Below are 24,723 nucleotides of genomic sequence, written 5' to 3' on the forward strand. Positions count from 1 at the left end.
TTGGTGGGTTGACCAAAGTGCAATAATTTATTCACATGAACGTCATTTGGAAGTCTCAAATTTGGCAGTTAAGGAGAGAGGCTCTGTTAACGGAGTGGAGAAAGAAGGCGGGAAGGGGAAGAGAAAGAAGAAAGCAAAGTTAGGAAGCTGTGTGAAGGCAGAGAGAGAGAGAGAGAGAGAGAGAGAGACGGACACACAGAGACATCCTGAACAGGCCCGCAGGCAACAGCTGAAATGAAGCAGAACCAAACGATGGTTCTCCTTGGAAATATGTGTGGCGTTTCTTCTTTAGTCTTCACCCACCCGTCCCTCTTGCAGGGCCTTCAGAAGAGGCAGGAGCTTAATCCACCTCTTCGATGGTGGGACCAGAAGAGCCGCCTCCAGCTCCTCCCGCTCCGGGGAAGCCCCCAGGCATTCCACCGGGCATTCCGCCTGGCATCCCTCCGGCTCCTTGGTACAGCTTGGTAATGATAGGGTTGCAAACATTCTGCAGCTCTTTCTGCTGATGCTCATATTCTTCCTTTTCTGCCATCTGAGGAAGGAAAAACAGGATGAGAACAAGTTGAATGCAAGCAAGCAGGAACTGAAAGTCTCATTCTAATTAACAAGAAATCGAACTTCAGAACTCAGAAAGATTTGTGCCAATCACTCAAGTAATCATAAGAGCCTTGGTAGTACAGAGGTTTAAGGCACCCTGTTATTAAGCTGGTTATTAAGACCAGCTGCCTGCAATTACTGCAGGTTCGAATCTCTCCAAGGCTCAAGGTTGACTCAGCCTTCCATCCTTTCTAAGGTAGGTGAAATGAGGACCCAGTTTGTGGGGGCAATAAGCTGACTTTGTATAAATATACAAAAGGATGAAGGCTATTGCTGAGCACATTGTAAGCCGCCCTGAGTCTTCGGAGAAGGGCGGCATATAAATCAAATTTAAAAAAAAAGAAAAAAAAAAGGAAGTGCATGTTCAGTAATATGAAAAAGACTATTAAAGTATGACTATAAAGTCTGAGATCCTACAGCTCTGTGAAGAACCCCCATGGAAGCAATTGAACAGGAAAGATCTGATTTAACCAACACCCCCAGCCTTTCCTCCTCCCTTCACTCACCTGGTTCCTATCCAGCCAGGAAATGACCTCGTTGCATTTATCTAGGATCTTCTGCTTGTCCTCTGGAGACAGCTTGTCCTTCAGCTTCTCATCTTCTGCTGTGCTCTTCATGTTGAAGGCCAGAGACTCCAAGGAGTTCTTGGCAGCTATCTTCTCCCTCTGGACCTCGTCCTCAGCTTTGTACTGTTCTGCTTCTTGGACCATGCGTTCAATCTCCTCTTTGCTAAGACGGCCTGGGGCGGAAAGGAAAAGAGGAGTTATCGGGAGATTGAAACCACACCAGGCTCGCTGTGTACGACCCTTTTCCAAAGCTGGTACCTTCTGGTTGGGCTGGGTTTCAATTTCTGAAACTGATTGGGTCCACGGACCAACACCTCACCTTTATCGTTGGTGATGGTGATCTTGTTCTCCTTGCCCGTACTCTTGTCCACCGCAGACACGTTGAGGATACCATTGGCATCGATGTCAAAGGTCACTTCGATCTGGGGAACCCCCCGAGGAGCAGGCGGTATGCCCGTCAATTCAAACTTGCCCAGCAAATTATTGTCTTTGGTCATGGCACGCTCACCCTCATACACCTGTGGGCACAAAAGAGCAGGGTAGAAAGTCAAGCTTGAGACCCTTATTACCAACCCCCCGTTGATAAAAAGAAAACATTGTTGAATCTGGAGTTTGGTTTTAGGGATGCCATGAGTCTAAGCCTTCAACCCAGCACCTATTTTATGGCTTCCTTAACCAAGGTGACAAAAATGTGGCTCTTTGGAGAAGACTACCAGTGCTGGGAAAGGTGCAAAGAAAGAGAAAAGGGCAGCCGGCAGCCAAGTGGATAGACTGAGCAATACCATTTAAGACTTATATACCGCTTCACAGTGATTTTACAGCCTTCTCTAAGAGGTTTTACAGAATCAGCCTATTGCCCCCAACAATCTGGGTCCTCCTTTTAATGACCTTGGAAGGATGGAAGGCAGAGTCAACTTTGAGTCGGCAAGAATCGAACTGACAAATTGCTGGCAGCTGGCAGTCAGCAGAAATAGCCTGCAGTACTGCATTCAAACCACTGTGCCACCGCGGCTTAGTTAAAGTAGGGATGAAGGCACCGTTGGAAGAGCTCAAAGACCAGCTTAAGATTGTCATGGAGAAAGGTTAAGTGGCTGCTAAAAGTCAACGATGACTTGTTGGCATGAAATCATTGTCACCATCACCCTTCTAACAAGAAGATGCCATCTGGAACCTCTTCAAAATCTTGGTGTGTCTTATAGCCCGAAAAATACGGTATGTCTTCTGTGATCTTTGGCTTCCTGACGATCAACCCTTATGTTCTTCTACCATTACCAGCCCCATCCTGCTACGATCCAACGCTGCTTACCTGAATAAGCACTCCAGGCTGGTTGTCGGAGTAAGTGGTGAAGGTCTGGGTCTGTTTGGTGGGGATGGTGGTGTTTCTCTTGATGAGGGCCGTCATCACTCCCCCTGCAGTCTCAATACCCAGGGAAAGAGGGGTGACATCCAAAAGCAGGAGGTCTTGCACGTTTTCAGACTTGTCCCCACACAAGATGGCAGCCTGGACAGCTGGAAGAACAAAGCAGAGGAAAGTTGGTCAAGATTTAACCCTACATCCCCTAGAACAGTGTTTCTCAACCTTGGAAGCTTGAAGATGCGCTGCTGGCTGGGGGATTCTGGGAGTTGAAGTCCACCCATCTTCAAGCTTCCAAGGTTGAGAAACACTGCCTTAGAACATCTAACTTGGATCATTTCCTAGGAAGCCACAAATGCAAGGCAACTGGACTTTTGTTTTTCCTTGAAGATGTCTCGCTTGTCATCTAAGAAGCTTCTCCAGAACTGAAGAAGCTTCTTGGATAAGAAGTGAAACGTCTTCAAGGCAAAACCAAGTCCAGTTGTTTTTTTGAAAAAGCATCTTTGGGACAACCATGACCTGGATGACTTGAGAATCTCCATGAACGTTCAACAAATCACTAGGTTTCTTCTCCATTTATACCAGGGATGTCCAGCCTTGACAACTTTCAACACCTGTGAACTTCCAATTCCCAACATAGCTGGTTGGGGGATTCTGGGAGTTGAAGTCCACACGTCTGAAAATTTGCCAAGATTGGGCCCGCCTCTTGGTTTACACCATACAACGGGTTTACCTACAATGAATAAAGCATGGCTTAACCAACCGTGCCTTCGTATATCATGAACAAGGTTGCCTCCTAAAATTGATGTTTCCCTGAACTCTATTGGTATTCTCCAGCCAAGACAGACAACGAGCCCATACACCTGACATAAACACGGGTCTACTATAAACTTTAAAAGGGTCATTTTTTTTTAAATCTTCTCCATCAAGAGAACAATGAGGTCTTCCCACTTGTAACCAATCTTCTGAAGAACTTGCAGAAGATCCCCACTTCTGTGTTTCTTACTCCGTCACGACACCCTGCCAATTTCTATGACCCCTACCTGCTCCATAAGCCACCGCTTCGTCTGGGTTGATGCTCTTGTTGAGCTCCCGGCCATTGAAGAAGTCCTGCAAAAGCTTCTGGATCTTGGGAATGCGGGTGGAGCCCCCCACCAGCACAATGTCGTGGACCTGGGCCTTGTCCAACTTGGCATCCCGCAAAGCCTTCTCCACGGGCTCCAGGGTGCCCCGGAAGAGGTCAGCATTCAGCTCCTCAAAGCGAGCCCGGGTGATGGAGGTGTAGAAGTCAATGCCCTCATAGAGGGAGTCAATTTCAATGGAAGCCTGGGTGGAAGAGCTGAGCGTGCGCTTGGCCCGCTCACAAGCTGTGCGCAGCCGCCGGACGGCCCGCTTATTGTCCGTGATGTCCTTCTTGTGCTTGCGCTTGAACTCCGACACGAAGTGGTTCACCATGCGATTGTCAAAATCCTCCCCACCCAGGTGAGTGTCTCCGGCGGTTGATTTCACTTCAAAGATGCCATCCTCAATTGTCAGAATGGACACATCAAAGGTGCCACCGCCCAGGTCAAAAATGAGGACGTTTCGCTCGCCACCCACCTGAAAAAGGAAAGAACCCGATTAACTGAAAACGGGAAACTGATTTTGCAAGCATATCCATATCCTATGACAAAGACCACCAATATGAAGTAGATTAAGACTCAAATGCTGGAAATAATTCTCCATGCTAGTACTTTGCAGGTACCTTGGTCTGCATCTTTAGCTGATTAATCTAGCAAATCAGGATCTGATTAAGTGCCAATAAACTCATCTAGCCATTAAAAAACCCAAACTTTAGTTGTTAGGACACTCGTCATGGTTGAAACATGGCTCGGAGGGCAAACCTTGTTTGCAGGCAGTCAGACAAGAAGCAACCGAGGGAAGGAATGATTGGAATGTAAGGGAGATATGGGGAGGGGGACCAAAGGAATGCAAGTACGCCCACTGGAAACTTGCAAGTATGTCAACATCTGAAGGTTAACCAGCTGGGAAAGTCAAATCCGTTACCCAAACAAAATGAACATAGTGGATTGGAGGAAATAAAGGACTGTGGGACAGCCCGGGAGCAGGGGACGGACTTTTAATTATGTTGTAGTTAGGCCGTGTGTAACTGACAGATTGGATGCCAAATTGTGATTTTAATATAGATAGAATTTTTATTGGCCAAGCGTGATTGGACACACAAGGAATTTGTCTTTGGTGCATAGGCTCTCAGTGTACATAAAAGAAAAGATACGTTCGTCAAGAATCATAAGGTACAACACTTAATGATAGTCATAGGGTACAAATAAGCAATCAGGAAACCATATCAATATAAATCGTAAGGATACTAGCAACAAGGTTACAGTCATACAGTCGTAAGTGGGAAGAGATGGGTGGTGGGAACGATGAGAAGATTGATAGTAGTGCAGACTTAGTGAATAGTTTGACAGTGTTGAGGGAATTATTTGTTTAGGAGAGTGATGGTGTTCGGGGAAAAAACTGTCCTTGTGTCTAGTTGTTCTGGTGTGCAGTGCTCTATAGTGTCGTTTTGAGGGTAGGAGTTCAAACAGTTTATTTTACCTGTTATTTCTTACTTTATTATTCTAGCATTTTTAACTGGATAGTCCTTGCGTGTTTTCATTTGTTCTGGTCTCTGACTGTAATAAGCTTGATTGGATTTGAATTATGCTGTTTGCGTGGGGACCTGTTAGAATTGGTTTTGATACTTCCTTATCCATGCCAGCCAGGGGTGCTATTCAGCAGGTTCTGGAGAACCGGTAGTGGAAATTTTGAGTAGTTCAGAGAACAAGCAAATACCACCTCTGGTTGGCTCCAGAGTGGGGTGGAAATGGAGATTTTGTAAAATTCTTCCCCCAGGAGTGAGGAGGGAATGGGGATTTTGCAGTATCTTTCCCATTCCACGCCCACCAAGCCACACCACGCCCACCAAGCCACAGCCACAGAACCGGTAGTAAAAAAATTTGAATTCCAACCACTGATGCCAGCTCAGTACATTGTACTCTTGGAAAACGAAACTGCCCCAAGGAGTCTTGCCGTATGAACTTTGGGACAATTCCCAAAGAACCCCGCGAAACAGTTTCAAAAAAGGGAATTGAGAAGTTCTTAGCAGATCTCCTGAACTTCTCCAGAAGTTCCTTTCTGGACTCTCTATAACAGTAATCAATCTCATATAGCAGTGTTTCTCAACCTTGGTAGCTTGAAGATGGGTGGACTTCAACTCCCAGAATCCCCCAGCCAGCGCTGCTGGTTGGGGGATTCTGGGAGTTGAAGTCCACCCATCTTCAAGCTACCAAGGTTGAGAAACACTGCCATATAGGAACAACACTGCATCTGTACCTTTTTATCCAGTCCGTAAGCAATGGCTGCTGCCGTAGGTTCGTTGATGATGCGAAGGACATTGAGGCCCGCGATGGTGCCAGCGTCTTTGGTGGCTTGCCGCTGAGAGTCATTGAAATAGGCCGGGACTGTGATTACTGCGTTTGTAATTGTCTGTGATGGAGGGAAGGAGAAATCAGGTCAGTGAAAAGTATCATGGTGCCTTCTCTGCGTCACTTCAGATAAGGAAACGAACAGAATTTCACTATTAATGTCTTCATCCCATAAGCCAGGGGTGGTCAACTGTGGCCCTTTTACGACCTGCGGACTTCAATTCCCAGAATTCCTGAGACAGCTTGGCTTGGCTGTCTCAGGAATGCTGGGAGCTGAAGTCCACAGGTCGTAAAAGGGCCACAGTTGCCCACCCCTGCCATAAACTGTTCCCACTTGCAAGCATTAAGATCCCAATTGGAACCTCCCTCGCTTCTCTTAAGTTAAATTTAAATTTAAATTTAAAAATACGATCCAAAAGTTCCAAGATGTGGCATCTTTTATCCTTCAAAAACCTCTGCTTCTTCCCATCCTTCTTCCTGGGAGAGAATACCCCGTTTCCCCTAAAATAAGACATCCCTTGATAATAAGCCCAATTGGGCTTTTGAGTGCATGCACTAAAATTAAGCCCTCCCCGAAAATATTTCAACGCATGCGTAGCCGGTCCCCGCCATTTCCTCTGGTTTCCTCCACACGCCCCCAAATAATAAGACCTCCCCGAAAATAAGTCCAACAGCTTATTTCGGGGTTCAAAAAAAAAAATAATAAGACAGGGTCTTATTTTTGGGAAAACACAGTATAATTTGCAACATGCCAGAGGCCAGTTCGTTCGTTTTTGAACCGATAAAAATTCCATTTTATCACGGGGGACAAGAGTATACAGGAAGCCTTTGATTTATGGCCACAATTGAGCCCCCAATCTCTGTTGCTAAACAAGACAGTGGTGAAGTGGAATTTGCCCCGTTTTACAACCTTTCTTGTCACGGTTGTTAAGTGAATCACTGACGCGAACCTGGATTCCCCAGTGAGAGCTTGTGAGACGATTGCAAAAGGCGATCCCATGACCAGGGGACACTGCAATTGTCATAAATATGAGCCAGTTGCCTGCATTTTGATTACTTGCAATGGTCGCAAGTGTGAAAAATGGTCATAATGCACCGCTTTCAGTGCCGTCGTAAGTTTGAACAGTCACTAAATGAACTGTTGTAAGTAGAGGACTACCTGTATACTGAATTAAATGTCTCCTCTACTTCGTTTCTCCTGCATGCCAGATACATACACAGCTTGAGAAGGCTCCCCTTGTTATCACTCACCTTGCCCAGGTAAGCTTCTCCAATTTCCTTCATCTTGGTCAGCACCATTGAGGAGACCTCTTCAGCGTAGAAGGACTTCTCCTCACCCTTATATTCTACTTGGACTTTGGGACGACCCCCGTCATTGATCACGTGGAAAGGCCAGTGCTTCATGTCGGAGTGTACTACTGGGTCATCGTAACGTCGGCCAATCAGGCGCTTGGCATCTGAGAACAGGGAAGATTCAAAACCCTGAAGGACTTTCTCAGAAAGACATACATAACCTACCTCAAAGTGCCAGAGTGTATCGAATGTTACGAGGCCCACGGTCCATCTTTTCTAGCAAGTACGGGCAAGTTCCAAATTTGTATTTTAAGTCTGGTTTTTATGGCTTAAAGGTAAAGGTTCCCCTCGCACATATGTGCTAGTCGTTCCCAACTCTAGGGGGCGGTGCTCGTCTCCGTTTCGAAGCCGAAGAGCCAGCGCTGTCCGAAGACGTCTCCGGGGTCATGTGGCCGGCATGACTAAACGCCAAAGGCGCACGGAACGCTGTTACCTTCCCACCAAAGGTGGTCCTTATTTTTTCTACTTGCATTTTTTTTAATGTGCTTTTGAACTGCTAGGTTGGCAGAAGCTGGGACAAGTAATGGGAGCTCACCCCGTTACGAGGCACTAGGGATTCGAACCGCTGAACTGCCAACCTTTCGATCGACAAGCTCAACGTCTTAGCCACCGTGTCTTTTTTATGGCTGAGCCCTCCCCAGTTTGATTACACAACGAAAAGCAAACAAGACATCGAAAAGCTATCTCATCGTGACAGTGGGGTGGCAATGTGGGAGACGTTGCATATCAAGAAGCGATAGGTTTGATTTCTTTGTCAGGGAAGTTTGACACTCTTTCTGAGCTAACCTGTTTGCTGAATAAAGGAGGGAGGGAGGGAATATTTGGCTGTGAAGTTTTTCTTATCAGTGAAAGTCTCAGGGCTTTCGGTTCCCATCACAGAAATCACGTGCCATCATCCAAGGTAAAGTCTTGCAGCTTCGTCACCACAGGGCACGAAGTTCTGGTGCCAGGTTTTAATAAAAAGCCTTTAAGCTGGGAACTTCTGCACAGAATTTAACACTGTGGAAATTTGCTGTCCTTGTGGCATTGGCGTCTCTGCTGCTTTTATCTTAATAAGCTCTCAGGAGCTTCTTGATAAGAAAATATTTGTAGTTCAGGGTTGAACTGTTGGGTCCTTGGTGCTTCTCTAAGCTTGGTGGTTTTCTCGTAGACGTTTCATTGCCCAACTAGCTAACATCACCAGTGCTATAAGGGAGCGGAGTTTGGTCTTTAGTGACTTTGTCAGTGTTGATGGGAGTGTACTTGTTGGTTCCCAATAGCCCAATCAAGGAATCAACTAGTCCATTCCCAATACTAACAGGGCAAATATATATATAAAACGAGAGCAAATCCCACTCCCTTTCTAGCACTGATGATGTTAAAGAGTATGGTAATGAAATGTTTGCAAAAAACAAACAAACAAACAAGCTCAGAGAGCAGCAAAGACCCCCAATTTTATGAGAGATTTGGATATCATCTTATTTTGGTATGTGGTGGCAGCATAGTGGCCAGAATGCAGTATTGCAGGCTAACTCTGCTCACTGCCAGGAGTTCGATCCTGACAGGCTCAAGGTTGGCTCAGCCTTCCATTCTTCCGAGGTCGGGAAAAAGGAGGACCCAGTTAGTTGTATATAAAATGCTTAAGAGAATGCTGTAAAGCAGGGGGGTCTCCAACTTTGGCAACTTTTAAGACTTGTGGACTTCAACTCAATTCTGGAAGTTGAAAGTCCACAAGTCTTAAAAGTTGCCATGGTTGGGAGACCCCCCTGCTTGTAAAGCACTATGAAGTGCTATCGCTATGCATGCTTTTCACTTCGTTTGCTCGAGTTAGCAATAAAGCTTGCAATCTCTTCATTCCCTGCTCTGGATCCAAAAGAACCAATTTTCTGGACACCCAATCACTGTCTTGACCCTTGGCAAAACACGACTAATCCTTGCAAGAACTTTTCGTTACTTCTATAGCCATTCCCCAACTAAGTTTTGATTTTCATCTCCCCATAATTCTCGAGACCTCTGGCCTCAATCCCTGGCAGAACCAGGCTCAATTCCCACCCATCCCTTACCAAAGACGGTGTTCGTTGGATTCATGGCCACTTGGTTCTTGGCAGCATCACCAATGAGACGCTCTGTGTCCGTGAAAGCCACGTAGCTAGGCGTGGTGCGGTTGCCCTGGTCGTTGGCGATGATCTCCACCTTGCCATGCTGGAAAACCCCTACGCAGGAGTAGGTGGTCCCCAAATCAATGCCGACAGCTGGACCCTTGGACATTTTGCCTGCAAAAAGAGATACGCCACAGATTAAGACCTGGGTCCTTGCAGGACTGCCTACTACCACCAATAGCCTCCCACCGGCCGTACGCTCCCATAGAGAGGGGCTCCTCCGGGTGCCGTCGGCCAAACAATGCCGACTGGCGGCCCCCAGGGGGAGAGCCTTCTCTGTGGGGGCACCTACTATCTGGAACGAGCTCCCCCCGGAGATACGGAGGATCCCGGATCTGGGTACCTTCCGTCGCGCGCTCAAGACTCTTATTTCACCAGGCGGGCCTGGCCTAAATTTTCTCCCTCTTTTATAAAAGATTTTTAATTTTTAAATATCTTTTAGTATTTTATATATTCAAATTTTAAAATCGGGTTTTAAATAGTTTGGGGTTTTAATTTGTTTGGGCCAAAACTTTTTAATTTGATTTTAATTCTACTTTTAAATTTTGTATGTATGTGTTTTATTGTTTGGCTGTGCACCGCCCTGAGTCCTTTGGGAGTAGGGCGGTATAGAAATAAAATAAAATAATAAAATAAAATAAAATAAAATAAATAAAATTAACACAGAGGACGGAATTCTCAAAGAGCGCATTCAAGAGAGCACAGAGTGGTGCGATGGCCTAGAGGTGGAACTGTCGCCTCACAATCAGGAGGCTGCGAGTTCGATCCTAAGTAGAGGCATATATTTCTCTCTCTGGGCACATTAAGAATATCTGTGCTGAAAAAATAATAATAAAACCCTCCGCATTGGCAACAGGAAGGGCATCCGGCCAGTAAACACTCAGCTCCATTCAACTGCCCTGCAAGGGATTACGGGGTCATTCAAAGAAGATGATGAATTCTCAAGAGAACATTTCATTTCTCAGCCTGGGAACAAACAACAGTGGTCTGACTGCAGAGGGAAGGTTAAGCGTGCTTTTGACATGCTCTGCAAAGCCCTTGTTTTGAGACTGGCTTTCTTGGAAGAAAGAAAGGAAGAAGCTTCAGTATCATTCCATGAACTTTTAGTATTTGATTGGTGTTTTCTAGGTAGAAAATACTATTCACTTAGTGTCAGGTTTCTCTTTGGCTTGGGTTTATAACAGAGGTCTTCAAACTTGGCAACTTTAAGACTTATGGACTATAGCTATAGCTGGCTGGAGAATTCTGGGAGTTGGAAGTCCACAAGTCTTAAAGCTGCGAGTTTGAAGACCTCTGGTTTATAAGGACTTCTTTTGGTAAGCCATCTTTTTCTTCTAGAAAAAGGAATGGCTAGGAAAAAAAACCCTATTTCAAGGCTTGTTCTACACCGCCTTTACTAACTAACAGACAATTCTATGGATTGTCACGAAGATTTGAAGAGAAGATTTATGAAGATTCACTTTTGAGCAAGACAAAATAATCCCTTTTTTTTTTTGTAATTTAGGCCAAAATTAAGGGTTCATTTATATGGAGAAAAATAGCTCCCATTTATGTCTTGCTAGCTAGGGGCCTCTCATTCCAGGATAAACAATAAGCTAAGAAACTCAGTCTAGATGCAACATGGGCCAAGTCTCCAAGATGAGGGATAAGATATGGATTAAATATCTCACAAGTCTCACATTCTTTTAAAAAGCAGCCATTCAATTCTCCCATTTTCTCCTTGAATTCCAGAAAGCTCTTACAAATCCATGTTTTGTTATGGTGTAGCAAATGTATTGCATGCACTAAGTATTTTTATCCGCTTGTCCCCCCTTGCAGGAAATATTCAGAACTGCACATGATAGTCCTTGGCTTACTTAACTATACTGTTAATTGAGCTAAAAAAAAAAAATGGAAATCCTAAATAACATTGAAAAAAAACAAAAAACAGGAAAGCCACTGAAGCTTTTCATTTTAACTGTGCAAGAGTTTAAAATAGCCAAAATAATTCTGCATATGCTCGCAATCCGGTGTCTTTTGAATTTGCTGGATGGGGACAGGGGGAAGGAAGAGAGCTCATTTAAATAAGCGAATTGCCTAGCTGTCCTTAAGTTATTCCTGCATACCAAGTTTTAAAATAGCAAAGGAAGAAAATGCTTTTCAAAATGCAATCGAAGAAAAATGCAATTGCCAAACTTGTTAAAAGAGGAGGCTACAGATGGTTCTTTTTAAAGTATGATGTGTTTTTTAAAAATAATTTATTATTTTTCTTTAAAAACAAGAACAAAAAAGTTTCCATTTTACAACAGTTCCATATTGGTGTATATCCACAATTTATACCCCCCCCACATATTCATATTTGTAGTTCCCTTATTCCTTACATATTGTATATACTACTCCTTATTATACAATTATATCAATATATTACTTTGCATACATTGTATATTTAATAACATTTTACTAATACTTCCTAATTTCTAGATCATCTCTAGATCTTGGTGGCGCAGCAGACTAAAGTGCTGTTAAGTCGCACCGTCTGCCTGCAATTACTGCAAGTTCAAATCTCACCAGGCTCAAGGTTGACTCAGCCTTCCATCCTTTCGAGGTAGGTAAAATGAGGACCCAGTTTGTGGGGGAAATACGTGGACTTTGTATAAAAAGAACACCGCTTGGGGGGTGGCCGAAAGCCCTACTTAGCAGGTATATACAAAAGTATGAAGGTTATTGCTTAATGCATTGCAAGCCGCCCTGAGTCTCCGGAGAAGGGTGGCATATAAATCGAACCAATAAATAAATAAAGTGTCAAGTGTTAGTTGAAAGGGTCCACCCTGCCTTTCAAAAAAACCCAGCTGTCAAATAGTAGGTTTAGCAAGTGCGAAGATCTAACTTGCAGCTTCCAAGCAATGTTCCTCTGAGCGGGAAGCTGGTTTTAAAAAATGCTGTTGAGTTACCCAAGATAAGAAATGAGAGGAAAGGGGGGGGGGAAGAGAAAACCCTCAAGAGTGACAGCCCCACCCAGCTCAGCAGTGCCAGAGACCACACTTCCAAAAAAAATTAAAAAGACTTACGCCACTGACTTGGCTTCAGGCTCCCCCCCCACCCCCAACCAAACCCGTTTCCAGAACAGGAAAGATTTTTCTAGAACTCCACCAAGTGGGCTGGCTTGGGGAATGCAGCTGCAGCAGTTCTGATCCGCTACAGAGCTCCCAAGCAAGTTGTCAATTATAGAATTGTCTCCCAGACAATTCTACAATTTTATCTGAAGTACCCTGGGCTCCCCGCAACCTGGTTCGAAAGGAAGAGAGAAAAAAAAGCATTATTAATTCTGAAAACTAGACACCCCACCCCCCAAAAAGTGCTTTTTTTTTTTTTTTAAAAAAAGGCAATTGGACTTTCTTGGGTTTTTTTCCCCCCTTTGAAAATATTAAAAGTAGTTTTTTTTTCCCTTTGAAAATGTCTTTTCATCCAAGAAGTTTCTTCTTTGGTTCTTGGGATAAGAAGTAAAAGGAAAACAAACCGCAAGAAAAGTCCAGTTTATTTTATTTATTAATTTATTTATTAATTTTATTTCTATACCGCCCTTCTCTCGAAGGACTCAGGGCGGTGTACAGCCTAATTAAAAACACAAAGACAGTTGCTTTTTGGAGAGGGAACAAAAAAAAAATCTCCAGACTTTTCAACCCAACTAGATTTTCTTGTATTGCTGGCAAGTTTCTGGAAAGAAACCTGTGGATCTCTTGGTAGGTTTTTCGTGAGTCCTTCGGGAGAATGGCGGCATATAAATTACATGTAATAAATAAATAAATAAACAGCCCCCCCCCACCAACCCAGATAGGAAGATTTAAACCAGAGGTCTTCAAACTTGGCAACTTTAAGACTTGTGGAATTCAACTCCCAGAATTCTCCAGCCAGCTATTCCACAAGTCTTAAAGTTGCCAAGTTTTGAAGAAATAACCAATAAGGCTTGAATCCCCAAGACCATTTTTCCAAGACTTTTAAACTCAATTTTGGGACTTATCCTTGTTGTTTGTATCTCCAGAACTAGAGCCCTTGTTTCATCTGTCAGAGGAATTAAAGCCTTCTGGATTTTCAGTGGCTAAAAGTTGCAGCCAAAATCCTGGAATCCAGGGTGGGAAAAACCTTTAGATGCTAGAAAGAACCAAGTCCTCCTAACTTACTCTTTGATAAAAGTTAGTTTTAACCACTTCAAAGAGTCAGGGTGAAAAAAAAAAAAAGTATTTTCCTACAATAGAATTGCTGCTCAGAAATTGTGTGTGTGAGACCAATCCATACAGCTCAAAAGCAACAGGTTTGCTTCCAAAATAAAACCTTACCATTAAGTTTCTCAAATTTTATTCTTGTAGGGAGAAGACCATAATCCAGGTCTTCACCTCACCCCAAATCTTGTAACATTTTTTTTTTTTTTTAAAAGTTAAGTCCAAACAACAGGCCAGACAGAGGCTTCCTTTTCCATTGATTCACACTTATCCCAGTGGAATTTTTTTTTTCTGGTTTAAGTGCGTCATAAAAATAACCTTTAAGTAATACAGAAAGAATGAAGACAATTATTGCCTGCCATTCAGGCTCTGAACTTAAAAAACACAAGTCATCAATTCCAAAAAGGAGGCAAGATTTTAAACTAAGCCTATAGCAATGAGAGGATAAGACAGTTACTATTTTTTTAAAAAAAACATTTTTTTTCCTCCCCTCCAAGACAAACTGCACAATGTAATCCCTCTGCTTATTCACTTATGAATTAAAATATTGATTTCCAAGCAGCCTCCAAGCAGTTCCAGGCAAGTTTCATTTTATTTGCCACCAGGGCTGATCTTTCTGAATCACTCGGTATTAAAAAAAAAATATGGATTTTTTTTTTTTAAAAAAAAATTGGTTGACAAGGAATGCAATCCACTTTCCAACTTTCTCCTCCCTTGTCACTTTCTGAGCTCAGTTCCAGCACCAAATTGACTTGGGCAAACTGACCAAGATGCTTTTAACTCAAAATGACTTAAAAGAAGAAAAAAAAAGGGGGGAGGAAGGAAGGAAGGAAGGAAGGAAGGAAGGAAGGAAGGAAGGAAGGAAGGAAGGAAGGAAGAAAGGAAGGAAGGAAGGAAGGAAGGAAGGAAGGAAGGAAGGAAGGAAGGAAGAAAGAAAGAAAGAAAGAAAGAAAGAAAGAAAGAAAGAAAGAAAGAAAGAAAGAAAGGATTGTGGTTCAGGTTTGATCCAACTATCTTGGATACCAGCCCTTTTTTGGGTGGGGTGGGGTGGGTAGGTGGGGGTGAGCTTCCCATAGGACAGAGACCAGACATTCTCGATGCTTCCTCTGCATTCTTCAGCAACAGGGTAGCCAAAGGGTTAAAGACTGCAAAGCAAAAATACCAACTGCGTGCAAAAAAAGGAAGAGGGGAAAAAAAAACCCCACTTTGCAATAAACCGTCTCTTCCCTTAAGGCTGCAAGCCAAAGACTCTCTCTCTCGCCCCCCCATTCCTTTTTTCCCCCCGGTGGGTGGGAATCTAGGGGGGCCCTACTACTTAACCTATGTGGCACCCCCTCCCCATACTTTTCAAAGTCTCTGGAACTAACAGGCTGTGTAGTTGGGATTCCGACGTGTCCAAAAAAAACAAAACCGGGGAGTTTTCCAGCCAAAAGTGTGTTTAAGGATCAACACGCGTTTAAGGCTCTCGCTCCATCCCCACGTTCCGTGTCTCCCCCTCTTATCGCACAACGATCTTTAAAAACCCAGCCTAATCGGTAGAGGGGACGCAACAGTGCCTTTTCTTTTTGCTTTTCACCCCCAAACCCTTCGATTCCTTAAGACCGCAGGCACCCAAAACTCCTCCCTTGCCTGCATTCACACGACACACGCTTCTCCCGAAACCAACTTTAAGGCAAGATTCTCTCCCCACCCCCAACCCCCAAGCAAACGGGTTTGGCTTCAGGAACCCCGGGACTCGCCCAACTTGTGCAAAGAAACCCAACCCAACCCGGAGTCGACAGCCTCGACTCAATGCAACTCGCAACAACTGCAAGTCGTGGGAACCAGATCCTGGCAGCCCAAGCGGAACGAGCGAGCAAGCAAGCGGGCGGGCAGGGCGATTCCCCAAGCTCGAGCTGGCCAGTAAGTTAACCCGGGGACGGGAGCGCGCAGAAAAGCCCTACGCACCGCACTTTTTTGCACGAGCAGGGAAGAAACCCGTGCAAAAAAAATAAATAAAATAAATAAAGAGGGGAGCAAAACCCCCGCGTCGGGCCACGACTCTTGCACGGCTCTTGGGAGCGGGAATGCAATGCAGAATTGCAGAATCCTCTGCAATTTTCTTCGCCTAGCAACGTCGCCCCCCTCCCTCTCCAAAAAAACAACCAGGTACCTTTTTTTTTTTTTTTGTTGCTTCGTTTGCAATCGTTTCTCGCCGAGTTCGGCTTCTTTTGCAACCCGCCGTGCAAAAAAAAAAAAAATACAAACGCTCCTTCGGCGCACGCTTTGCTTGCACGCCCCTCCCCGCTTTTAACTAACCCGACGGTCCGCCTCTCGCCCGACTTTATAGGCAAGAGAGTCCCCGCTCCCACCCCGCCCCTTCTAGTACATTCCCACCCCCCCCCACCCCGTTCCGACACTTTGCAGAACCTTCTCGATTTGGCCTGCTTTTGCAAAAGGCGCGCTCCCGCCGCCGCCGTTGCCCGGGCCCGGACGGGCACGAGCCTCGGCTTGGAAGGTTCAAGAAAGCTTGGGAAAGCGCGCGTGCCCGCGTTTCCGTTGCACGCGCGCAGGAGGAGGAGAAGGGGGTAGACTCGCTTGTCGTCTCCAAATAAAGCTTCTCCCCGCTTGGAAACGTTTGCCTGCCCCCCCCCCCTCCCTGGGAGCCCCTGACTTCACTTTCTAATTTTATTCTGGGGGAAGGAGGAGGGGATTGCAAAAGGAGGTCGAGGGCACGGGAAGCGTGTAGAAGGGCAAACGTGGAGCCTGTTGGTTCACACGACCCCCCCCTTTTTTTTATACCCAGACCCATGAGAAACTGGGGGGGGGGGTGTTAAGCAGCTGCTTTGCTTGGTTGTGGTTTATCTTTGCAAAGTTTTTTTTTGGGGGGGTGGGGGTATGGGGGGGGTGAACCCAGCCTTCTTGGGGAATTTAGGATTGGGTGGAAGAAGAAGAAAAGAAGAAGGAGGAGGAGGAGGAGGAGGAGGAGGAGGAGGAGGAGGAAGAAGAAAAGAAGAAGCAGGAAGAAGAAGAAGAAGAAGAAGAAGCAGGAAGAAGAAGAAGAAGAAGAAGAAGAAGAAGAAGAAGAAGAAGAAGAAGAAGAAGAAGAAGAAGAAGAAGAAGAAGAAGAAGAAGAAGAAGAAGAAGCCATGACCGTGGTGCTAAAATCATTCACTGGAAATTGTGCCAGAAGTTTGGATTTGAGTACAGCAAAAACCACTGGGAACATCAGGCTGAGAAAGTTTTAGAGAATGAGAAACTCATGATCTTGTGGGACTTCAGGATTCAGACTGACAGGCACTTGGTCCACAACACACCTGACATAACAATAGTTGAAAAGAAAAAAGTATGGTTCATTGACATTGCAATACCTGGTGATGCACGGATTGAAGATAAGCAGCAAGAAAAAATCACAAAGTACCGGGACTTACAAATTGAAGTTGAGCGATTGTGGAAAAAGAAATCGTGTGTTGTCCCGATTGTAATTGGAGCCCTCGGAGCAATACCCAAAGAGCTACCCCGCTATTTAGAAATTCTAAATTTGCCGGACTTGAACATTTTGACTCTACAAAAAACCACCTTACTCGGAACAGCTTACATCCTCCGACGATACCTTAACAGTTCCTAGGTCCTTGGTTAGGACTCGAGCTGCTGAGCTATTAACCAGCCTCAAAAGCTGTGAATCTCACTAAAGATTAACCAATAAATTAATAATAATAATAATAATAATAATAATAATAATAATAATAATAGCAGCCTTTATTGTCATTGTACCTCATGTATACGATGAAATGGGTTTAGCCTCTACTGGTGCAATCCGTAACAAAAATACAAGACAACGTATATAAGGTAAAAGTAAAGGTTCCCCTCGCACATCTGTGCTAGTTGTTTCCGGCTCTAGGGGGCGGTGCTCATCTCCGTTTCAAAGCCGAAGAACCAGCGCTGTCCGAAGACGTCTCCGTGGTCATGTGACTGGCATGACTCAATGCCAAAGGCGCACGGAACGCTGTTCCTTTCCCACCAAAGGTGGTCCCTATTTTTCTACTTGCATTTTTTACGTGCTTTCGAACTGCTAGGTTGGCAGAAGCTGGGAAGAGTAACAGGAGCTCACCCCGTTATGCGGCACTAGGGATTCGAACCGCTGAACTGCCGACCTTTCGATCGACAAGCTCAGCATCTTAGCCACTGAGCCACATCGCTAAGACAACATATAGCTAAATATATATTTATATATATAGCAAAAGCATTTGGACTTTACAGCCCTCCAAGCGGTTTACAGAGTCAGCCTATCGCCCCACCAACAATCTGGGTCCTTATTTTACCCACCTCGGAAGGATGGAAAGCTGAGTCTACCTTGAGCCGGTCAGGATCGAACTCCTGGCAGTGGGCAGAGTTGGTCTGCAATGCTGCATTCTAACCACTGTTCCACCACAGCTCTTATAATATCAATAGCACTTAAGACTTATATACCGCTTCACAGTGCTTTACAGCTCTCTCTAAGCGGTTTACAGAGTCAGTCTATTGCCCCCAACAATCTGGGTCCCCATTTTATCGACTTCGGAAGGATGGAAGTGAATGGATGACGTGAACCCTCAAATATCTGTGAATGCAATAACTTAAGGACCGAGTAGATGTGGGTGCAATTTTTTGCTGAGTGTGTGGAGCCATGGGTTGTGTGTCTCTCCCCCCTTCCCGCCCCCAATTAAGGAATGCTGGGGTAGATGTTAGTTTGTAGTGTTGCAGTGGTTAGAATGAAGTATTGCGGCCTAACTCTGCTCGCAGTCTGGAGTTCGATCCTGACCGGCTGAAGATTTAACTCAATCTTCCGTCCTTCTGAGGTCGGTAAAATGAGGACCCAAATGGTTGGAAGTGATATGCTGGCTCTAAACTGCTTAGAGAGGGCCGTAAAGCACTATAAAGTGATATATAAATGCTAATTTTTTTAAAATTTGATTTATATGCTGCCCTTCTCCGGAGACTCAGGGCGGCTTACAATGCGTTAAGCAATAGCCTTCATACTTTTGTATATTTATACAAAGTCAGCTTATTGCCCCCACAAACTGGGTCCTCATTTAACCTACCTTAGAAAGGATGGAAGGCTGAGTCAACCTTGAGCCTGGTAAGATTCGAACCTGCAGTAATTGCAGGCAGCTGTGTTAATAACAGGGTGCCTTAGACCACTGTACTACCAAGGCCCTTGCAATCATCTTTCTCAAATGTGACATTAAGACAGGTGGACTTCGACTCCCAGAATTCCCCAGCCAGCCAAGCTGGTTGGGGGATTCTGGGAATCGAAGTCCACCTGTCTTAATATGGACAAGTTCAAGAAACTGTGTTATATGGTGAGGCCACCCAAGTAGTATTCTGGGGCCAGATAAAAGGAAGGAGCACATTTGACTCTTGCGTGTTATGGTGTGGTAGTATTATAAGTGTTGGCAGATGTGTAGAGCGGTGCCCGAAGTTGGTATTCAGGCAAATCAGTAATGGTGTCCTTGGCACATCTTGTTATATAAGGCTACAGTTCCTGTCCCTCGCCCCAATTCCTGCCAACGTAGTAATTCAAAAACATGGGAATGTGAGTAGATAAAATAGGTACAACTTCTATGGAAAGCGGACGACACTCTGTGATGTCATGCTGGCCACATGACCACAGAAATGTCTTCGGACAGCGCTGACTCAATGGCCTTGAAACAGAGATGAGCACCATCCCCGATAATCAGCAACGACCAGTGCAGTAAAATCTACAGGGACCCCTCTACCTTTTATCCCCTCCCCTAAATCTATTCTACAGCAGCGGTATCAAACTCAAGGCCCGCGGGCTGGATTCGGCTCCCGGGGTGCTTTGTGGGGCCTGCCTGGAAATAGCAAAGGACCAGCCCGTGGTGCCTCTGGTAGACAAACGGGGCACAGGGGGCCACATGTGGCTCTACACCCCATTTTCAGCCTGGACGGCCTCCTGCAACACTTTGCTGGCCAAAACGGGGTGCGGAGGGGGGCCACGTGCAGCCCCCTGTGCTCTGTTTTCGGCCTACATTGCCTCTTGCACCACTTTGCCGGCCAAAACAGCGGTGGGGGGGGGCACGCACAGCCCTCCCGTGCCCTGTTTTTGGCCTGAATCAGTGGTGGGTTGCTACCGTTTCGCCCTGGATCGGGCGAACTGGTAGCGGCGGTAGTGGGAAGCTCCGCCCACCCAGCTGGATGTCACTGCACATGCGCAGAAGCTTCTGCGCATGTGAGTGCGTGCCGATGAGCGAATCGGTGTGACCGAAATTGAAACCCACTACTGGCCTGGATGGCCTCCTGCAGCACTCTGCCGGCCAAAACGGGGCGTGTTTTGGCTGGCTGGCAAAATGTTTCAGGAGGCTGTCCAGGCCAAAAATGAGGTGCGAGGGGCCTGTGCACTCCCGCCCCGGTGCCGTTTTGGCTAGCAGAGTGCTACAGGGGGCATCCATCCAATCTTGGACCCCCCTTTCCCCGGCCGGCCCGCAAAGGAGAACTACAATGCTAATCTGGCCCTCGAAGAAATCCAATTTGACGCCCCTGTTCCACAGTATTGACTTTTGTTCCAAGGATGGAAACATCCAAGGGCCAAACTGCATCATTCACGCTGCTAAAAAAAGGGAGCAGCCGAAATTGGCAGCTGTTCTTTGGAAAAGCCGGCCATCTGAGGCCCCGATTTGGCACACGAGCCTCTCTTCCGCAAAAGGCTCTGAACTGGCTTCCTGAAGCAAAGTCCTGTTTACAACAAGCAACATTTTGGACCTGGTGGATGTGATTTTACTCCAATCTTGCTCGCGGGTTTAAACTTATAAAACCTGCATTGTACAGAACATCCCAAAGACGCTGGCAGTTTAGAAAATGGCCGGTGAAGACCAGTGTCCTCAATTAACTGCTCTCGACCTTTTCAGCCTGTGGAAGCCGATCTCGGCTGGGAAAACTTTACACCTCTCTGGAGAGATTCCCTCTCTTGTTCTTTCAACAGCGGCAAAAGCTTTCTTGAATATAGCAATAGCACTTAGACTTATATACCGCTTTACAGCCCTCTCTAAGCGGTTTACAGAGTCAGTCTCTTGCCCCCAACAATCTGGGTCCTCATTTTACCGACCTTAGAAGGATGGAAGGGTGAATTAACCTTGAGCCTGGTGAGATTCGAACTGCCAAATTGCAGGCAACTGGCAGTCAGCAGAAGTAACCTGCAGTACTGCATTCTAACCACTGCACCACCGTGGCTTTTAATCAGAGTTGTCATCACTGGGTCCAGGGGAGGGGGAAGACAGAGCAAGTAAGAATTCATATAGTCCTCACTTAAGGACCACAATTGGGACTGGCAACTCAATCACTAAGTGACACAGTTGCTAAGCAAGAGATCATATCCACCTGACAGAATCACGTCCTCACTTCCTTTTGTGGTTGTTTATTGAGACAAAGTGTGACCATGATGTAGGAGATGGCTAGGCTGAGCCTGAGGGAGGGGTCAAATGCGTCATCAGTCTGGGGTCCCTTTGCACCCAGCAAGTCTCAAGCCCATTTGAATTCCACCAGATTCTTTATCTGCCACCAATTTGCTTTGACTGTTAGTAGTTCAGATTCTTTGTAGAGTGCTTAAGCTTACAATAAACCTATGCCAGGGGTGGGCCACAGTTGCCCACCCCTGACCTATGCAGATAGTCCTCGAATAACAACAGTTCATTTAGTGACCAGTCAAAGGTACAACAGCATTGAAAAATGTGACTTATGACTGTTTTTCAGTTATGACCTTTGCAGCATCCCCATGATCATGTGATCAGAATTCAGGTGTGTGGCAACTGCTTCATATTTATGACAGTTGCAGTGTCCCGGGCAGTGGTGAGATGCTGCCGGTTTAACATGTGTGCAGTTTTACAAATGCTAACCTGTGTTACCATTTGGGAGTAACGCAGCTGAGGTGTGGCAAGCCAGTCTGCCGCACCAATCAGCTGAAAAGATATAGATCAGCATTGTGATCACTGCGATCACACATTGCTCCTAGAAGCACGAAGCCGAAAACACCAGCCTGAAGATGACGAATGAGACTTCGTCGAAACGTCGCCAAGACACTTCCAATTTTATGCGGGAGAAAACCCGAAGAACCAAAGACCTACATATACATATATATATATACGTTGCAGGAAACAGTTAAGAGGTTTTTACTAATTCTAGTATTTCAGTATATCTATTTCCTTACAGCAGGAGAAAAATAAACATTCACTTGATACACAAGACTCTTGGGTATACCTGAAAGTTTAAATAAGTCAACCCTGTCCCCGAAATCGCTGCTAGATTGTAATAGGGATTTTGCAGTTGTTTAGCGTGGGAAGTTTTCTTTATGACAAGTTCAATAAAGCCCTGCTAAAATATATGCCCCCCCCCCTCCATTGCAACTCTCGGGTGGTGCTTTGAAACCCATCTTGCGAGTATTACAAAGCCCATCTTGCGTGGCCCTCCGTTTTTAACAGTTCCTCCAATCGATTTTTGAACCCTGGTGAATCTATGGGACAACCCAAGTCCGGCACAATTTAAAGACACAACAACCCCGTTGCACGCTCACTTGGGAATTAAAAAAAAAAAAACTCACTTTTGTACCGACGTGCATCGTACAGAGATGCTCGCCTAGAAAATCAATCGCTGGGAACAGCTAAGCCCTTTGGATCTGTCGCTCCCCGCGGGCCAGCCAATAGGAGCGCGAGACGGCCGTCCCGCCTCCCAACGGAACGTTCCCGTGTTTGTAGCCTTCACCCACGCAAGCGTCAGGGGGAGGCTGCTCGCCCCGCCCCCTTCGTTCTTGCGTTGAGTTGCTTTGTAGCGCAAGCCCGGTAACCATGGAGACGGAAAGGGGGCGGGCTCTTTGGGCGCAGGGCTGGCCCGAGCTTCTTCAACCTGGCGCCCTCCAAGTTCATTTGAGTTTTATAATCAACAGGTTGCGTTAATTCCGAAATAAGATTGCGCCCTCATCCTTCCCCGCCTCCCGAGGCCAGCCAAGTTGCGGGGGGACGGGGGACGGACGGAGGAACGGGGTTCAAAGCAGCACTTTTTTTCACGTGCAAACTCAACAGCCGCATTCCCACGAAGTTTGTTTGAACTGGGGTTTCTCTGATGTCTGGCTTGCCAGGGGTGGGGGGCTTCGGTTAACCCTTACGATCCCGGAGAATCACCCGAGCATAGGTTAAAAAAAAATGCATCCGTCGGCTTCGGCATCACGTGTGCACGCGGTCAATAATCCGTGTCTGAAGATGAGACGGGAGCGCCGATCCTGCATGTAAATGAATGAGCAAGGAGGGGGAAAAAAAGAGGCTTCAAAATCTTGGCAAGACTTCCCAAAACTTGTAAAAAAAAATCAGTTTGGGGGAAGGCTTCGCATTTTAGCCTTTTTCATTTATGGCAGTGTTTCTCAACGTTGAGAACCTGAAGATGTGTGGACTTCAACTTCCAGAATTCCCCAGTCAGCCATGCTGGCTGGGGAATTCTGGGAGTTGAAGTCCACATATCTTCAAGCTCTCAAGGTTGAGAAACACTGATTTATGGGGTCCTGGAAGACACCATATCCACTGGGGTGCAAGTCTTGGGGAAGGGGTGGTAACCCTAAGGAACCCCAAATGTCAAGGAAACTTCAATCGCAGCCATTCTCCAGGTGGGGAATCTCCGTTTCTTAGCCCAGGCTGCCCCACAAGTCTCCTGTAGGGGAAAAAGGAGTTGGGGGGTGGGTGGGCAGCCTGCAGCCTTTTCATCCCTGAAGATAAGCAGACTCTTAAAATGCAGCAACCGCATGTAAAAAATACTGAATGGGATGACGTTAGAAGAAGATCTTTTTTGGGGGGGAGAATCTCCATAGACAGAATAAGCAGATCTTTTGGAGAATCTCCATAGACAGTTAGAAGCAGCAGATTTTTGGGGGGAGAGAATCTCCATAGACAGTTAGAATAAGCAGATTTTTTTTGGGAGAATCTCCATAGACAGTTAGAATAAGCAGAGTTTTTAGAGAATCTCCATAGAGAGTTAGAAGAAGCAGATTTTTTGGGGAGAAGAATCTCCATAGACAGTTAGAATAAGCAGAATTTTGGAGAATCTCCACAGACAGTTAGAAGAAGCAGAGTTTTTGGACAATCTCCATAGACAGTTAGAAGCAGCAGATTTTTTGGGGGAGAGAATCTCCATAGACAGTTAGAATAAGCAGATTTTTTGGGGAGAAGAATCTCCATAGACAGTTAGAATAAGCAGAATTTTGGAGAATCTCCATAGACAGAATAAGCAGATCTTTTGGAGAATCTCCATAGACAGTTAGAAGCAGCAGATTTTTGGGGGGAGAGAATCTCCATAGACAGTTAGAATAAGCAGAGTTTTTGGAGAATCTCCATAGATAGTTAGAAGAAGCAGATTTTTTTTTGGAGAATCTCCATAGACCGTTAGAATAAGAAGATTTTTTTTTTTTTTTTTGCAAACATCCTTGGAAGCCAGCGCGGCGTTTGCAACGTTCTCTCACCTGGTGCGTGGATCCCTTAAAACGCGTGCATCACCTTTGCAAAATGGGAAGGATCGACCTGAATCGAATAAATCGGAACATCTGCAAAAAACCCTTCCCCACCAGGACGAAGAAACGGAGCCCCTCCAGATTTAAACCTCCCGCCCCACACACACCTGACTCCGTTTAGGATGCCGTGCAAGCTTGCGCCTTTGGGGAACTCGGAAAGCAACGCCTCCTTTCCGGCTCGGCAGCGCCTCCGCCTTCTCTCGAGAGTCAAGTTTCTGTTTCTTTTCCTTTCCATCCGAGCGAAAGGCCCGCCATCTCCGGCTTCGTTTCGCGGGAGGGAAGAAATCCTCTTCGATCCCAGAAAGAGAAGCCTGGTGCTTTCGGATTCCTGGAGACCGAGGAGCCCCCCCCCCCGAAGGATCGCGCGCATCTCCTTAATTCACGGCTCCTGCAAAACCGAAGCCGCTTGGAAGGATCCTTTGCGAGGGGATTGGTGGGCTTGGATCCTCCCTGCTGGTGAAGTAAGTCGGCGACGAGTAGGTAGCCCTCAGTTTACAACCGTTTCGTTTAATGACCGTTCAGAGTGA

At 45.8% G+C, this 24,723-nt stretch overlaps 2 protein-coding genes across 6 annotated transcripts in view; one reads left to right on the forward strand and one right to left on the reverse strand.

Moving 5' to 3' along the window:
- On the reverse strand, positions 1-24,333 carry LOC117677630 (heat shock cognate 71 kDa protein-like). 3 transcript variants are annotated; one of them, XM_087876099.1, is made up of 10 exons: positions 24,149-24,333; positions 22,247-22,921; positions 9,383-9,592; positions 7,239-7,444; positions 5,896-6,048; positions 3,561-4,116; positions 2,470-2,672; positions 1,483-1,681; positions 1,104-1,336; positions 1-532 (listed from the first exon to the last, which is right to left on the reverse strand). In XM_087876099.1, the coding sequence occupies exons 3-10, from the start codon at positions 9,585-9,587 to the stop codon at positions 341-343; spliced, it is 1,947 nt and encodes a 648-aa protein (XP_087732225.1). In that variant the 5' UTR covers positions 9,588-9,592; positions 22,247-22,921; positions 24,149-24,333; the 3' UTR covers positions 1-340. The 3 variants fall into 3 exon arrangements, with proteins under 3 accessions (XP_087732225.1, XP_087732226.1, XP_087732224.1); XM_087876100.1 differs by lacking the exons at positions 22,247-22,921; positions 24,149-24,333 and adding an exon at positions 16,084-16,208; XM_087876098.1 differs by lacking the exons at positions 22,247-22,921; positions 24,149-24,333 and adding an exon at positions 15,827-15,978.
- LOC117677628 (interferon-inducible GTPase 5-like) overlaps positions 22,778-24,723 on the forward strand; it is a 7,780-nt gene continuing 5,834 nt past the window's right edge. Inside the window, exon 1 of one of the 3 annotated variants that reach the window (XM_060693877.2) lies at positions 22,778-24,657. The gene's annotated coding sequence lies outside the window, so the exon portion shown is untranslated. Of the gene's footprint in view, positions 24,673-24,723 lie in introns of all 3 variants that reach the window. The other 2 variants (XM_034437947.3, XM_034437945.3) reach the window with 2 other exon arrangements.

This window comes from Pantherophis guttatus, chromosome 10, assembly GCF_059756535.1.
Source record: "Pantherophis guttatus breed Tessera chromosome 10, ASM5975653v1, whole genome shotgun sequence".
Taxonomy (NCBI): domain Eukaryota; kingdom Metazoa; phylum Chordata; class Lepidosauria; order Squamata; family Colubridae; genus Pantherophis; species Pantherophis guttatus.

Excerpts from the sequence above, each read along its gene's own strand:
- LOC117677630 (XM_087876099.1), bottom strand. The coding sequence starts at position 9,587 with ATGTCCAAGGGTCCAGCTGTCGGCATTGATTTGGGGACCACCTACTCC. Across the intron at positions 7,445-9,382 it reads TCCAACGAACACCGTCTTTG|ATGCCAAGCGCCTGATTGGC; the intron begins GTAAGGGATGGG and ends CCCTGTTCTCAG. Across the intron at positions 533-1,103 it reads CCTGGCTGGATAGGAACCAG|ATGGCAGAAAAGGAAGAATA; the intron begins GTGAGTGAAGGG and ends TTCCTTCCTCAG.